The sequence below is a fragment of the Balaenoptera acutorostrata genome, chromosome 12, assembly GCF_949987535.1.
Source record: "Balaenoptera acutorostrata chromosome 12, mBalAcu1.1, whole genome shotgun sequence".
Taxonomy (NCBI): domain Eukaryota; kingdom Metazoa; phylum Chordata; class Mammalia; order Artiodactyla; family Balaenopteridae; genus Balaenoptera; species Balaenoptera acutorostrata.
The window spans coordinates 42056152-42072078 of NC_080075.1; the positions used below are offsets into that span (position 1 = coordinate 42056152).

At 38.2% G+C, this 15927-nt stretch overlaps 2 protein-coding genes across 6 annotated transcripts in view; one reads left to right on the forward strand and one right to left on the reverse strand.

The window, feature by feature from the left end:
- PEX13 (peroxisomal biogenesis factor 13) overlaps positions 1-12606 on the reverse strand; it is a 42557-nt gene extending 29951 nt beyond the window's left edge. The window contains exon 1 of the mRNA XM_007189697.3: positions 12448-12606. Within this exon, the coding sequence (XP_007189759.1) occupies positions 12448-12539 (92 nt within the window). The 5' untranslated portion in view covers positions 12540-12606. The remainder of the gene's footprint in view (positions 1-12447) is intronic.
- Positions 12607-12866: 260 nt separating this feature from the next.
- Positions 12867-15927, forward strand: part of PUS10 (pseudouridine synthase 10) — a 68965-nt gene continuing 65904 nt past the window's right edge. The window contains exon 1 of one of the 5 annotated variants that reach the window (XM_007189696.2): positions 12867-13061. The gene's annotated coding sequence lies outside the window, so the exon portion shown is untranslated. Of the gene's footprint in view, positions 13062-13088; positions 13269-15927 lie in introns of those variants that run through there. The other 4 variants (XM_057558506.1, XM_007189695.2, XM_007189694.2 and 1 more) reach the window with 4 other exon arrangements.

Below are 15927 nucleotides of genomic sequence, written 5' to 3' on the forward strand. Positions count from 1 at the left end.
ACTAAAAAAATAAAATACTTGAAACTACGAACTCAATGACTGATTCGTTTACTATCAGATTAGACACACTGAAAGAAAAATACCGGTGAACTAGAAGAGTTCAGAAGAAAATACCCAGAATGAAGCACGAGTAACAAAAGGATACATACAGAAAAGAGTGTAAGATACAGAGTGTATAGTGAAATGTAGAGCATATATGTAATTGGGGTCAGAGAAATGAAAAGAGGATGGGCAGAAGCGATCAAGTCAGATTCAAGTATCTCTGAATCCCACCAAAAATAATATAATGAAAAATACACTGAAGCCCAACAAAGTATAACTGCTGGGGAAAAAAAAAAAAAAAGATTCCTTTAGAAGGAGCAAGAGTAAGACAGAGATGACTGAAAATGTCAGAAAGCTGACAGAAAAAGGAAGCCAAGAAAAATGTAGGTCCCTTGATGACAATGGTGAGTTAGCAGATCTCTAGACTTCTTGTCAACTAAACAATAAATGCCTCTATAGTTGAAAGCACAGAAAGTCAGATATTGTTACTTGGAGCAGAACTATTCCTGATATATTTAATAGTAGTTCCAGAAGAAGAGATGGGAAAGAATAGTGCTCAAACAATATTTAAAGACAGGATTCGTGAGAGTTTTCCTGAATTAAAGACAGACGTGAATCCTCGGATTCAACACTGTGGGTACTGAGCATGAACACTGTAGCTGCTGAGCATAAGGAAAACATATACACGTACATATGTATATCTGAATATTTGAACCTAGATAGAGCCTAAGAAAGCTGTAGAGGACCAAGGTATCAGGGAAAATCTTAAAGGCTGCTAAGGAGAACATAGTCTGTAAAGGAATAAAAATTAGACTCAATAGAAAAATTTCTGTAGCTACAAAACTCTGATACCAAACCAGAAAGGTATAATACAAAGAAAGAAAATTATAGGCCAATTAGGAACATATATGCAAAGATCTTAAAATATTAGATTTCAGCATTGTATTTTTTTAAAAAAATCAAAATTAAGCAGAGTTCATCCAGAAATGCAAGGATGATTCAACACTGGACAGTTAATTGATGCAATAAACCACATTTTCATATTAAAATAAAAACACATAATTATCCCAACAGATGCAGAAAAATTATTCATAAAATTTAATATCCTTTCATAATAAAAATCTGAGCAAGGTAGAGAGATAGAAGTTTGATAGGATATCTATCAAAAACAAAAAGCAAACATAATTTATAGTGAGACTTGAGAAGCATTCCAATGAAAGTCTGGACCAATACAAGGATGTTGGCAATTTATGCTGGCTTATTTGTAAATGATAGGATTGTCAACATGGGACTCAAAAGAATTTCAACCAAACCATCAGAATAAATTAAGAGTCTGACATTATGTGGATAAAATATCTATATCTTATAAACGATGGGAAAGGACTTCATGGAAACAATTATAAAACACTACTTAAAGCAAAAAAGAATGTCAAAATCTCACCAATTGCACCTTACACAATATTCATGGATGAAAAGGCTTACTTGATCTTTACATAAAAGTTCCAATAGGAACTACGAACCTGCAGCCTGTGAAAAGGAGACCCCAAGCACAGTAAGATAGGCAAAATGAGACGACAGAAAAACACACAGCAGATGAAGGAGCAGGGTCAAAACACACTGGACTTAACAAATGAAGAGGAAATAGGTAGTCTACCTGAAAAAGAATTCAGAATAATGATAGTAAGGATGATCCAAAATCTTGGAAATAGAATAGACAAAATGCAAGAAACATTTAACAAGGATGTAGAAGAACTAAAGAGGAACCAAGCAATGATGAAAAACACAATAAATGAAATCAAAAATACTCTAGATGGGATCAATAGTAGAATAACTGAGGCAGAAGAAAGGATAAGTGACCTGGAAGATAAAATGGTGGAAATAACTACTACAGAGCAGGATAAAGAAAAAAGAATGAAAAGAACTGAGGACAGTCTCAGGGACCTCTGGGACAACATTAAACGTGCCAACATTCGAATTATAGGGGTACCAGAAGAAGAAGAGAAAAAGAAAGGGACTGAGAAAATTTTTGAAGAGATTATAGTTGAAAACTTCCCTAATATGGGAAAGGAAATAGTTAATCAAGTCCTGGAAGCACAGAGAGTCCCATACAGGATAAACCCAAGGAGGAACACGCCAAGACACATATTAATCAAACTGTCAAAAATTAAATATAAGGAAAACATATTAAAGGCAGCAAGGGAAAAACAGCAAATAACACACAAGGGAATCCCCATAAGGTTAACATCTGATCTTTCAGCAGAAACTCTGCAAGCCAGAAGGGAGTGGCAGGATATACTTAAAGTGATGAAGGAGAAAAACCTACAACCAAGATTACTCTACCCAGCAAGGATCTCATTCAGATTCGATGGAGAAATTAAAACCTTTACAGACAAGCAAAAGCTGAGAGAGTTCAGCACCACCAAACCAACTTTACAACAAATGCTAAAGGAACTTCTCTAGGCAGGAAACACAAGAGAAGGAAAACACCTACAATAACAAACCCAAAACATTTAAGAAAATGGGAATAGGAACATACATATCGATAATTACCTTGAATGTAAATGGATTAAATGCTCCCACCAAAAGACACAGGCTGGCTGAATGGATACAAAAACAAGACCCATATATATGCTGTCTACAAGAGACCCACTTCAGACCTAGAGACACATACAGACTGAAAGTGAGGGGATGGAAAAAGATATTCCATGCAACTGGAAATCAAAAGAAAGCTGGAGTAGCAATTCTCATATCAGACAAAATAGACTTTAAAATAAAGACTATTACAAGAGACAAAGAAGGACACTATATAATGATCAAGGGATCGATCCAAGAGGAAGGTATAACAATTGTAAATATTTATGCACCCAACATAGGAGCACCTCAATACATAAGGCAAATACTAACAGCCATAAAAGGGGAAATCGACAGCAACACAATCATAGTAGGGGACTTTAACACCCCACTTTCACCAATGGACAGATCATCCAAAATGAAAATAAATAAGGAAACACAAGCTTTAAATGATACATTAAACAAGATGGACTTAATTGATATTTATAGGACATTCCACCCAAAAACAACAGAATACACATTTTTCTCAAGTGCTCATGGAACATTCTCCAGGATAGATCATATCTTGGGTCACAAATCAAGCCTTGGTAAATTTAAGAAAATTGAAATCGTATCAAGTATCTTTTCCGACCACAACGCTATGAGACTAGATATCAATTACAGGAAAAGATCTGTAAAAAATACAAACACATGGAGGCTACACAATACACTGCTTAATAACGAAGTGATCACTGAAGAAATCAAAGGGGAAATCAAAAAATACCTAGAAACAAATGACAATGGAGATACGACGACCCAAAACCTATGGGACGCAGCAAAAGCAGTGCTAAGAGGGAAGTTTATAGCAATACAAGCCTATCTCAAGAAACAGGAAACATCTCGAATAAACAACCTAACCTTGCACCTAAAGCAATTAGAGAAAGAAGAACAAAAAAACCCCAAAGCCAGCAGAAGGAAAGAAATTATAAAGATCAGGTCAGAAATAAATGAAAAAGAAATGAAGGAAACAATAGCAAAAATCAATGAAACTAAAAGCTGGTTCTTTGAGAAGATAAACAAAATTGATAAACCATTAGCCAGACTCATCAAGAGAAAAAGGGAGAAGACTCAAATCAATAGAATTAGAAATGAAAAAGGAGAAGTAACCACTGACACTGCAGAAATACAAAAGATCATGAGAGATTACTACAAGCAACTCTATGCCAATAAAATGGACAACCTGGAAGAAATGGACAGATTCTTAGAAATGCACAAACTGCCAAGACTGAACCAGGAAGAAATAGAAAATATGAACAGACCAATCACAAGCACTGAAATTGAAACTGTGATTAAAAACCTTCCAACAAACAAAAGCCCAGGACCAGATGGCTTCACAGGTGAATTCTATCAAACATTTAGAGAAGAGCTAACACCTATCCTTCTCAAACTCTTCCAAAATATTGCAGAGGGAGGAACACTCCCAAACTCATTCTACGAGGCCACCATCACCCTGATACCAAAACCAGACAAAGATGTCACAAAGAAAGAAAACTACAGGCCAATATCACTGATGAACATAGATGCAAAAATCCTCAACAAAATACTAGCAAACAGAATCCAACAGCACATTAAAAGGATCATACACCATGATCAAGTGGGGTTTATCCCAGGAATGCAAGGATTCTTCAATATACGCAAATCAATCAATGTGATACACCATATTAACAAATTGAAGGAGAAAAACCATATGATCATCTCAATAGATGCAGAGAAAGCTTTCGACAAAATTCAACACCCATTTATGATAAAAGCCCTGCAGAAAGTAGGCATAGAGGGAACTTTCCTCAACATAATAAAGGCCATATATGACAAACCCACAGCCAACATTGTCCTCAATGGTGAAAAACTGAAACCATTTCCACTAAGATCAGGAACAAGACAAGGTTGCCCACTCTCACCACTATTATTCAACATAGTTTTGGAAGTGTTAGCCACAGCAATCAGAGAAGACAAAGAAATAAAAGGAATCCAAATCGGAAAAGAAGAAGTAAAGCTGTCACTATTTGCAGATGACATGATACTATACATAGAGAATCCTAAAGATGCTACCAGAAAACTCCTAGAGCTAATCAATGAATTTGGTAAAGTAGCAGGATACAAAATTAATGCACAGAAATCTCTTGCATTTCTATACACTAATGACGAAAAATCTGAAAGTGAAATTAAGAAAACACTCCCGTTTACCATTGTAACAAAAAGAATAAAATATCTAGGAATAAACCTACCTAAGGAGACAAAAGACCTGTATGCAGAAAATTATAAGACACTGATGAAAGAAATTAAAGAGGATACAAATAGATGGAGAGATATACCATGTTCCTGGATTGGAAGAATCAACATTGTGAAAATGACTCTACTACCCAAAGCAATCTACAGATTCAATGCAATCCCTATCAAACTACCACTGGCATTTTTCACAGAACTAGAACAAAAAATTTCACAATTTGTATGGAAACACAAAAGACCCCGAATAGCCAAAGCAATCTTGAGAACGAAAAATGGAGCTGGGGGAATCAGGCTCCCTGACTTCAGACTATATTACAAAGCTTCAGTAATCAAGACAGTTTGGTACTGGCACAAAAACAGAAATATAGATCAATGGAACAGGATAGAAAGCCCAGAGATAAACCCACACACATATGGTCACCTTATCTTTGATAAAGGAGGCAAGCATATACAGTGGAGAAAAGACAGCCTCTTCAATAAGTGGTGCTGGGAAAATTGGACAGGAACATGTAAAAGTATGAAATTAGAACACTCCCTGACACCATGCACAAAAATAAACTCAAAATGGATTAAAGACCTAAGTGTAAGGCCAGACACTATCAAACTCTTAGAGGAAAACATAGGCAGAACACTCTATGACATACATCACAGCAAGATTCTTTTTGACCCAGCTCCCAGAGAAATGGAAATAAGAACACAAATAAACAAATGGGACCTAATGAAACTTAAAAGCTTTTGCACAGCAAAGGAAACCATAAACAAGACCAAAAGACAACCCTCAGAATGGGAGAAAATATTTGCAAATGAAGCAACTGACAAAGGATTAATCTCCAAGATTTACAAGCAGCTCACGCAGCTCAATAACAAAAAAACGAACAACCCAATCCAAAAATGGGCAGAAGATCTAAATAGACATTTCTCCAAAGGAGATATACAGATGGCCTACAGACACATGAAAGAATGCTCAACATCATTAATCATTAGAGAAATGCAAATCAAAACTACAATGAGATATCATCTCACACCGGTCAGAATGGCCATCATCAAAAAATCTAGAAACAATAAATGCTGGAGAGGGTGTGGAGGAAAGGGAACACTCTTGCACTGCTGGTGGGAATGTAAATTGATACAGCCACTATGGAGAACAGTATGGAGGTTCCTTAAAAAACTACAAATAGAACTACCATACGACCCAGCAATCCCACTACTGGGCATATACCCTGAGAAAACCATAGGTCAAAAAGAGTCATGTACCAAAATGTTCATTGCAGCTCTATTTACAATAGCCAGGACATGGAAGCAACCTAAATGTCCATCGACAGATGAATGGATAAAGAAGATGTGGCACATATATACAATGGAATATTACTCAGCCATAAAAAGAAATGAAATGGAGGTATTTGTAATGAGGTGGATGGAGTTAGAGTCTGTCATACAGAGTGAAGTAAGTCAGAAAGAGAAAAACAAATACAGTATGCTAACACATATATACGGAATCTAAGGGGAAAAAAAAAAAAAAAAAGGCCATGAAGAACCTAGTGGCAAGACGGGAAGAAAGACACAGACCTACTAGAGAATGGACTTGAGGATATGGGGAGGGGGTGGGGTGAGATGTGACAGGGTAAGAGAGTGTCATGGACATATATACACTACCAAATGTAAAATAGATAACTAGTGGGAAGCAGCCGCATAGCACAGGGAGATCAACTCGGTGCTTTGTGACCACCCAGAGGGGTGGGATGGGGAGGGTGGGAGGGAGGGAGATGCAAGAGGGAAGAGAAATGGGAACATATTGTATATGTATAACTGATTCACTTTGTTAAAAAGCAGAAGCTAACACACTATTGTAAGGCAATTATACTTCAATAAAGATGTTTAAAAAAAAAAAAAAAGTTCCAATAAAATATAAAGTTCTAATAAAAATCCCAAAAAATCTTTTTATAAAGGCTAAGTGCAACAAAGGCAATTATGAAGAAGAGCAATGTGTGGAGGATCTTGACATACCAAATATCAAAACTTATTATAAAGACAGTGTGGTGTTAGCATAAGAATAGATAAATAGAGCAACAGAACATATTATAAAGTCCCCCAAACAGAACCACACATTTAGGAAAACTTGGTATGACATAGATGGCATTATAAAGTAGTATGGAATAAACTACTTAATAAATGGTGCTGGGACAATAAGTTATCCACATGGAAAAGAATTGAATTCTCTATTTCACATTGATTTTTGTACAACAAAGCCAGTTCCAGGTGGATTAAAGATATGAATGGGAAATGAACAGTTAAAAGAAGATATAGAGAAAAATTTTCCTTATCTGAGGTAGAAAGGGTTTCTTAACCAAGACAGAAAAAGCACAAATAAAATATGAAAAATTTGGCTATATTAAAATTAAAATATCTGTACAACAAAAATGAACATGAATGTAAATAAAGCAATAAAACAAGCCATAGATTGAAAGATAAAAACAAAATAGGATCAGTACAAACAATAAAGTACTCCTACAAATTGATAAGCAAAGATAAAGCCAACATAAAAGTGGGCAAAAGATGACCAACAGAAAAAATTTCAAATGGCTAATAAACATTCAAAAAGATCCTCAATTTTATTACTGATCAGAGAAGTGCAAACTAAATACCATTTCACATCTATTAGATTGGTAAATACAGTACTACAAAATAACATCAAGTGTTGGGAAAAATGTAGAGAAACAGAATACCTTGCTAGTGAAAACGTAAAAATTGGTATACGACCACTTCGAGGAGCACCTTGGTGATAGTCAGTACTTGAAGATAAGCATACCCTTCCAACAAGCAACTCTCCTCCCAGAAAACCTCTTGGAAATGTGCACAAGGAGAAAGACACAAGAATGTTGATTGCAGTAGCTTTAAATATTTAACAACTAATACTCTAATATCTATAACAGAACAAATAGTTTGCTTTTATATAACAGAATATCCTATGGCAGTAAAACGAACTACAGGCATACCTGATTTTATGATGCTTTGCTTTACTGCGCTTTGCAGATTGTGTTTTGTACAAATTGAAGGTTTGTTGCAACCCTGTGTCAAGCCAATCTTTCTGCACCATTTTTTGAACAGCATTTGCTCAGTTCATGTCTCTGTGTCACATTTTGGTAATTCTCACAATATTTCAAACTTTTTCATTACTATTATATTTGTTATGGTGATCAGTGATCTCTTATGTTACTATTCTAGTTGTTTTAGGACACCATGAACTGTGCCCCTATAAGACAGTAAACTGTCAAAATAAATGTGTGTGTTCTGACTGCTCCAGCGACCAGCCTTTCCTCCCATGTCTCTCTCTCTCTTCTTGCGATTCCCTTATTCCCTGAGACATAAGAATGTTGAAAGTAGGCCAATTAATAACCCTACAATGGTCTCTAAGTGTTCAAGTGAAAGGAAGAGTCACACGCCTCTAAATCAAAAGCTAGAAATGATTAAGCATAGAGAGGAAGGCATGTCAAAAGTCAGGATAGGCCAAAGGCTAGGCCTCTTGCACCAAACCGTTAGCCAAGCTGTGAATGCAAAGGAAAAGTTCTTGAAGGATATTAAAAGTGCTACTCCAGTGAACACGCTAATGATAAGAAAGTGAAACAGCCTTATTGCTGACATGACGAAAGTTTTAGTGGTCTAGCTAAATCAAAGCAGCCATTAACATTCCCTTAAGCCAAAACCTAATCCAGAGCAAGGCCCTAACTCTTTTCAATTCTGTGGAAGCTGAGAGGTGAGGAAGCTGCAGAAGAAAAGTCTGAAGCTAGCAGAGGTTGTTTCACGAGGTTTAAGGAAAGAAGCCATCTCCATAACATAAGAGTGCAAGGTAAAGCTGCAAGTGCTGATGTAGAAGCTCCAGCAAGTTATCTAGAAGATCTAGCTAAGATAATTAATGAAGGTGGCTATGCTAAACAACAGATTTTCAATGCAGACAAAATAGCCTTCTATGGGAAGAAGATGCCATCTAGGGCTTTCATAACTAGAGGGAAGACAATGCCAGGCTTCAAAGCCTCAAAGGACAAGCTGACTCTCTTGTTAGGGGCTAATGCAGCTGGAACTTGAAGATGAAGCCAATGCTCATTTACCATTCTGAAAATCCTAAGGCCCTGAAGAATTATGCTAAATCTCCTCTGCCTGTGCTCTATCAGTGGAACAACAAAGCCTGCATGACAGCACATCTGTTTACAATATGGTTGACTAAATATTTTAAGCCCACTGATGAGACCTAGTGCTCAGAAGTAAAAGTTTCCTTTCAAAATATTACTGCTCACTGATAATGCAACTGGTCACCCTAGAGCTGATGGAGGTGTACAATGAGATTAATGTTGTTTTCATGTCTGCTAACGCAATATCCATTCTGTAGCCCATGGATCAAGGAGTCATTTCGACTTTTAAGTCTTATTATCTAAGAAATAAATTTCATAAGGCTATAGCTGCCATAGATAGTGATTTCGCTGATGGACTTGGGCAAAGTAAATTGAAACCCTTTCTAAAAGGATTCACCATTTTAGATGCCATTAAGAACATTTGTGATACATGGGATGAGTTCAAAATATCAACTTTAACAGGAGTTTGGAAGAAGTTGATTCCAACCCTCATGGATGACTTTAATCCGTGAAGCAAGTAACTGCAGATGTGGTGGAAATAGCAAGAGAACTAAAAATTGAAGTGAAGCCTAAAGATGTAACTGAATTGCTGTAATCTCATGGTAAGACTTTAACAGATGAGGAGCTGCTTCTTATGGATAAGCAAAGAAAGTGGTTTCTTGAGACGGCATCCACTCCTGGTGAAGAAGATATAAAGATTGTTGAAATGACAACAAGGGATTTAGACTACTATGTAAATTTAGTTGATAAAGCAGCATCAGGGTTTGAGAAGATTTACTCCAATTTTGAAAGAAGTTCTACTGCGGGTAAAATGCTATCAAACAGTACTGCATGCTACAGAGAAATGTTCAAGAAAGGAAGAGTCAACCAATGTGGCAACCTTCATTGTTGTCTTATTTAAAGAAACTGCCACATCCACCCCAACCTTCAGCAACCACCTCCAATGAGTCAACATCGAGGCAAGACTCTCCACCAACAAAAAGATTACAACTGGCTGAAGGCTCAGATGATGGTTAGCGTTTTTTTTTAGCAATAAAGTATCTTTAAGGTTATGTACGTTGTTTCTTTAGACATAATGCTATTGCACACTTAATAGACTACAGTAGAGTGTAAACATAACTTTTACATGCACTGGGAAACCAAAAACACTCATGTGACTCCCTTTATTGCGATATTCAATTCGCTTTATTGCAATATTTGATTTACTTCGGTGGTCTGAACCCAACCTGCAATACCTCCCAAGTATGCCTGTACAGTTACAAGAATGAACAAGATAAATCTCAAAATAAATAATACTTAGTGGAAAAACACTTTGCAAATGATACATACAATTCGAATGTATTTAAAGTCTAAAAATATACTGAATAATAATACATACATATATACATATGTAATGTACACACAAAGCTAAATACTGAAGTATAAAAACATTGTATACAATAAAAACCAAATAGGGACAGTAGTCACCGTAGGAAAGAAGAATGGGAGGGTTTAACTGTTGCCCTAATTTTTATTTTTTTAAAAATCTGAGGCAAATCTGGTAAAATATTAATATTTCTTAAAGCTGGTAGCTAATACACAAGTATTCATCATCTTACTCTCTACCAGTCTCTAGGTGTTTAAAATACTTCACATTTTCTTAAAAAGTGGGAAAATGGTTAATTTTACATAAACAGAACTTTAATAGATGCAAAAATAAAACGTCTCTCTTCTAAAGAGCAGTCCAAATTTTTAAAGAAGGTCAAACCACTCATAAAAAAAGGCAGCAAAGGGGCTTTCCTGGTGGCGCAGTGGTTAAGAAACTGCCTGCTAATGCAGCGGCCACGGGTTTGAGCCCTGGTCTGGGAAGATCCCACTTGCTGAGGAGCAACTAAGCCCATGTGCCACAACTACTGAGCCTGCGCTCTAGAGCCCGCGAGCCACAACTACTGAGCCCGTGTGCCACAACTACTGAAGCCCATGCGCCTCGAGCCCATGTTCCGCAACAAGAGAAGCCACTGCCATGAGAAGCTCACCCACTGCAATGAAGAGTAACCCCCACTCGCTGCCAACTAGAGAAAGCCTGTGCGCAGCAACGAAGACCCAACGCAGCCAAAAATAAATAAAATAAATAAATTTATTTAAAAATAGTAGCAAAAAAAAAAAAAATAGTAGCAGAAAGTGTCACCCCAACTTAATAGCATAATTAAAGCTTACTACTTATGTACCTTCATTATTAAAGTACCAATTGTGTTCAAACACCTTAAAAAAAATTACAAGATTTTAGAACATAGCAGAAATACATTCCACTATGGTGGGAATTTCTATGTAAGTAAACCTACCACAGTAGGCAATCTGACATTCGAGTCTCACCATCTGAATTAAGATGCCCAGATCCACAGACTTAGAGAACAGAACTTATGGTTACAAGGGCGGAAGGGATAGATTGGGAGTTTGGGATTGACAATGTACACACTGCTATATTTAAAATAGATAACCAACAAGGACCTACTGTATAGTACAGGAAACACTGCTTAATGTTCTGTAATAACCTAAATGGGAAAAGAATTTGAAAAAGAATAGATACATGTATATGTATAACTGAATCACTTTGCTGTACACCTGAAACTAACACATTATTAACCAACTCTGCTCCAATATAAAAAATTTAAAAAAAAAATGTCCAGATCCACCCAACACAAAACACGCAAGGCTGTGAAATTCTTCTCTTTTATTCCATTTTAACCTTTTTTGAGTTGTAGATCCATTTAACACTGATTAAAACCAAACAAAAAACCACAGGCCTTAGAAAAAAATCACACACTATCTAGCACACAAAGGCCACTCGTAGGCCTCAGTTTTTAACTCCCGCTTTCAAGTTGCTTTTCCAAATCTTTATCCGAAACATTGCTGAGTTATGCTGGAAAAGAACGCAAACTGTACAAGCTTGAGTTCCAGTTGTGTGAAAGTGACCTTTTGGGCTTTTACCAACTTGTCGAGAGATGGTTAAAAGCTTTAGAGAGACTTTGCTCCCTAACGAGCCGGGGCGGGCAAATGCCTCTCTCACCTGCTACGGACCGAAAGTCTTAACTCTTTAAGGTGGGGGTGGCGGGGGGAAGAGAGTCGTGCAGTTCAGTCTGGGTGTCCCCCAAACAGAAGGGACAGCTACCTGACCCCTTCTTCCAAGCACCGGCACCCAGACAAGAACCCAGGACTATCGCCACCCACACCCCCACACCCCCGAAAACGTCGCTGCCGAGAGCCGCCGAGTCAGAAACAGCTGACACCGAAATTCCCCTTACAGGCGCCCCGGCAGCACTTCGACCCCCCTTAAGGCTAGGGGTGGGGGTGGGGGCTGGTTGAGAGGGGGAGGGGACACTTCACACCCAACAACGGCCTCAATCGCCTCTTGCCAAGTCCCCGCTACGGCCCACAAAACTCGCAGCCTGAAGAATCGCACACTCACTGGAAAGTGGTGCCGGGTCCTGACCCCGGCCCGGCCCCAGGAATCCGGCGGGTCTCCCATGGTTTCGGGGGAGGCGACGGCTGGGACGCCATCTCCGCCTCCTCTCAGCTCCAGCTCTGCGCTGGGACTCTCCAGGCCCGAGGACACCAGCTGCTTGAGCGCCAGGCACAACATGCAGAGTACCGAGCCCTCCACCCGGCCCTCCCCTGCAGTCAGGATGTGGCTTGTGGTGCTTTGCTGGCTGAGATTACAGCCTAGGAGGATGCCACTAACCTATGGGAAGAAACGCTCTCTTTTTATTTGCCCTGGAAAGAATTTCCATTCTAAACGGAGGGTAAGCGCTCATCGATATTTCTGGTGGCGGCTATAATGTCCTAGACGTCAGAGTCCCACGGAGGCTGCCTGGGACAAGTCCAGCACCCGGCCGGGAGTAATGCCCCACGCACTCCTCCACCCGCGGGGCAGCTAGGGTGCGTGGCGGCCGGCCAGGCCTCTTGACTGATTTCTCTGCAAACAAGCAGAGAAGAATTCACTCAGTCCTCGCGTGAGGGAGCTGGTACTTTTCGTTCTATAGCTCTCGTTTCCTCGGGGAACAGAATTGCTAGACGCAATAGGTGCGCTGTCTTTAGTCTTCCCCGTTCCCTCTGAGGGCTGGAAGGGGTTAAATCTCTGGCTCCGTCTCCGTGGGAGAAGGTGAGGCAAGGGAGGTCTGAGGACTGCGTGCCGGAGAGGTGTGGATAGAAGGGATCGTTTCCTTCCTGTGGGAGAGGCTTTGTTAGCAAGGAGGGGTGAGTGGAAAGTGTTTTTGGACCCGACTGAAGGTGAGAAGGGCTTTCTTGGTTGGCCAAAGGAAAGACTGGAGGTTAGACCTGGGGTTGAACTTTCCAGAAATCTAGAGTAGATTCCACTGCTGAGTGTATCGGTAGCGCGATGAAGTTACGAGCGCCTTTCTTTAAAAATTCACACCCCAACCCCACCCCACAAGACGAATGACACCCTTCTGTATGAAAATGAGTTTTAAAAGATCCCGGGATGTGAGACTCAACCTGGTTATTTTGCCTGCTCCTGGCCTGTTTGTAATAAATAGTTTCTGTAATCGTCCGAGAAGTGAAAAGAAAAACCATCTTCTCTAGTAAACCAGAGACGGGGCTAGTTACCATTGATTTGTGGCGCAGGGAGTCGATCGCCGTAGGATCCTGACACCTGGGAAGAGATTCTGTTGCAATGATATGTTCCAGTTCTTTGGGTAAAGTAAACACGTAAACGAAAAGCAAACATCTTAAAGGCAACCGACAATGAAAACCTTACAGTACGGGATGCATTTCTCAGGGCTTGGTTTCAAAGATAATAAATCTAATATGGAACAACTGATTTCTGATGTCTTATGAAATCCTGTCATTTCAGCGCTGTACATCAAGATGAAACAACCAAATTTAAGAACGTATTTTTTCCTAATGTTAACGCGCTTGGGAAGTCGCTAGATTGTTGCTAGGTGAAAATGATCTTGAGAAATTTGTAAGGCCATTCGATTACTAACATAATTACGGAAGAGGGTTTTGTTTTGCACTTTTAAGACCTCTTCAAATTACTCAAGACAGGAGATTTCCTAATTCTGACCGGGTTTGGAAACTTTTTAGAGCCAAGAGATTATAATGTGTCATTTATTGACTAGCGTGATACCTTTATTCTAGTGAACCTATTGGAGAAACAAACATTGTCTTTAAGCCAAAGGGGGGGAAAAAGCATACATTTTAATACAACTATTTAACTTAAGTCTCCTGGGAAATCTTTGATACAAAGTGTCCTTAAGCACTCACTCCTGGATGTATTTATTGGACAGGAGTGTTTATTTGTTTCTCTTTCTGAGTTAAAGGTTAATTCTCAATTAAATGAAATCCTTGACCTTAGCTAATGGAAAGGAGGAGAAAAAAAGGACGAGATAGAAACAGTTTCTCTGTGAGGGGAATGCAGTTGGGATACACTTTAAATGCTGATAATCAGCTCCCCAAAGAATCCCAACCCCTTATCAGCATCAAACTATTAGATTAAATGAGCTGGGGCAAGGGATTCAGATCGTTTGTAAATAACGATGATCACACAGAGCTTCATTATGCAGAGGGTGTTCTTTACATATTCTGTACTTTCTGGAGCTCAAATTTACTTAGGCAATCCTAAATCAGTATTTCCCAATCTGGGTGTCTGAAAGTTTTCACTGGTGTGTCCAGAGAAGCTTGGTTTTCTTCCCTTCCCCTCCCTGACAACTCACATATTCACCTGAATTAGAACCCAGCCACAGGCAATCTGGTTTTTGTAGTCCTGCCTGCTGAATTTATTTTTATGGTGAAGAGTTCCATAGTACTATCTATTTTCTGTCAAGGATCTACTCTTGATAAGTGGCCACAAACATTTAGAAACTTGCAAGTAAGTAGTGGGTTTTAAAGGGTTAGAAAACACAAACTAATTCTAAGAGTCACATCTTTATAGTAAGCAGTTGGTAAGAGCTTCACCCTCCACAAATATTAAGTTCATTTGAATTATGAAACTGCACAAATTAAAGGTGCCACAATCTTTTATCTCTATGACCTCAGTACCATTACCATGCAATCATGGTTTTATAAAATATCACTAGTTCCTCATTTTAAAGTAATGTGAGCGGATTCATTAATCAGAAGACCTTTTTTCCCCTCCAAACAGAATGACTACGTAATTTAATTTTTATTACCCCCTCCTTCCTGGCAACAAGAACCCATTCTCTATGTAGTATTTACTTCCAAGTGAGTTTGTTCAATTTGCAAAAAAGTGGCAACTTGTTTTAGACAATAATCACTCAAATATTTTGCACTTAATTTGTTTTTGTTGGAGTTTTTACTTGTGTATGAAAGGAGAAGATTTTTCTCATTTTGCTAATAGTTGGTTATTTAGTTATTATTTCATCAAAGTAAAGTTGATGTTTTTGAATCTGATCAGTTTGCTTTGAATACTTGACTGCTTAACTATCATTAAGGTCAGTCAAGTATTACATAACGTAGACTGATCTGATTATTTTTTCTAGCAAACTCATTTCTTATTTCTAACAGGAAAGTTTATTGAATTTACAACTCTGTGTTCTCAAGCAATACTGAATGGTACAAAATAAAAAGCAAAATTACACTCTGTATTCTTGTTTTCATTACCCTCCTTAGAGACAGCCATTTTTTATTAGTTTTTATGTCTTTTGATTGATTTAGTTATGTTGATGCACTTTATCATAATCCAGAATGTTAAAGTCCTTGACAGTTAGAAACTTTTACCTGATCCATCTAATAAATTGCCTTCAAGTTTTTGTTTCAATATGGTATAATGAAAGGGACATTATTGGAGAATACCAAATAGTGATTTTCAAATATAAATGTATTATCTTTAAAGATTTTTATCCTTAAAGGTAACCATATATTTGTCTGTGAAAGTAAAGCACAAAAGGTGCTCATTAGTTTTACTTTT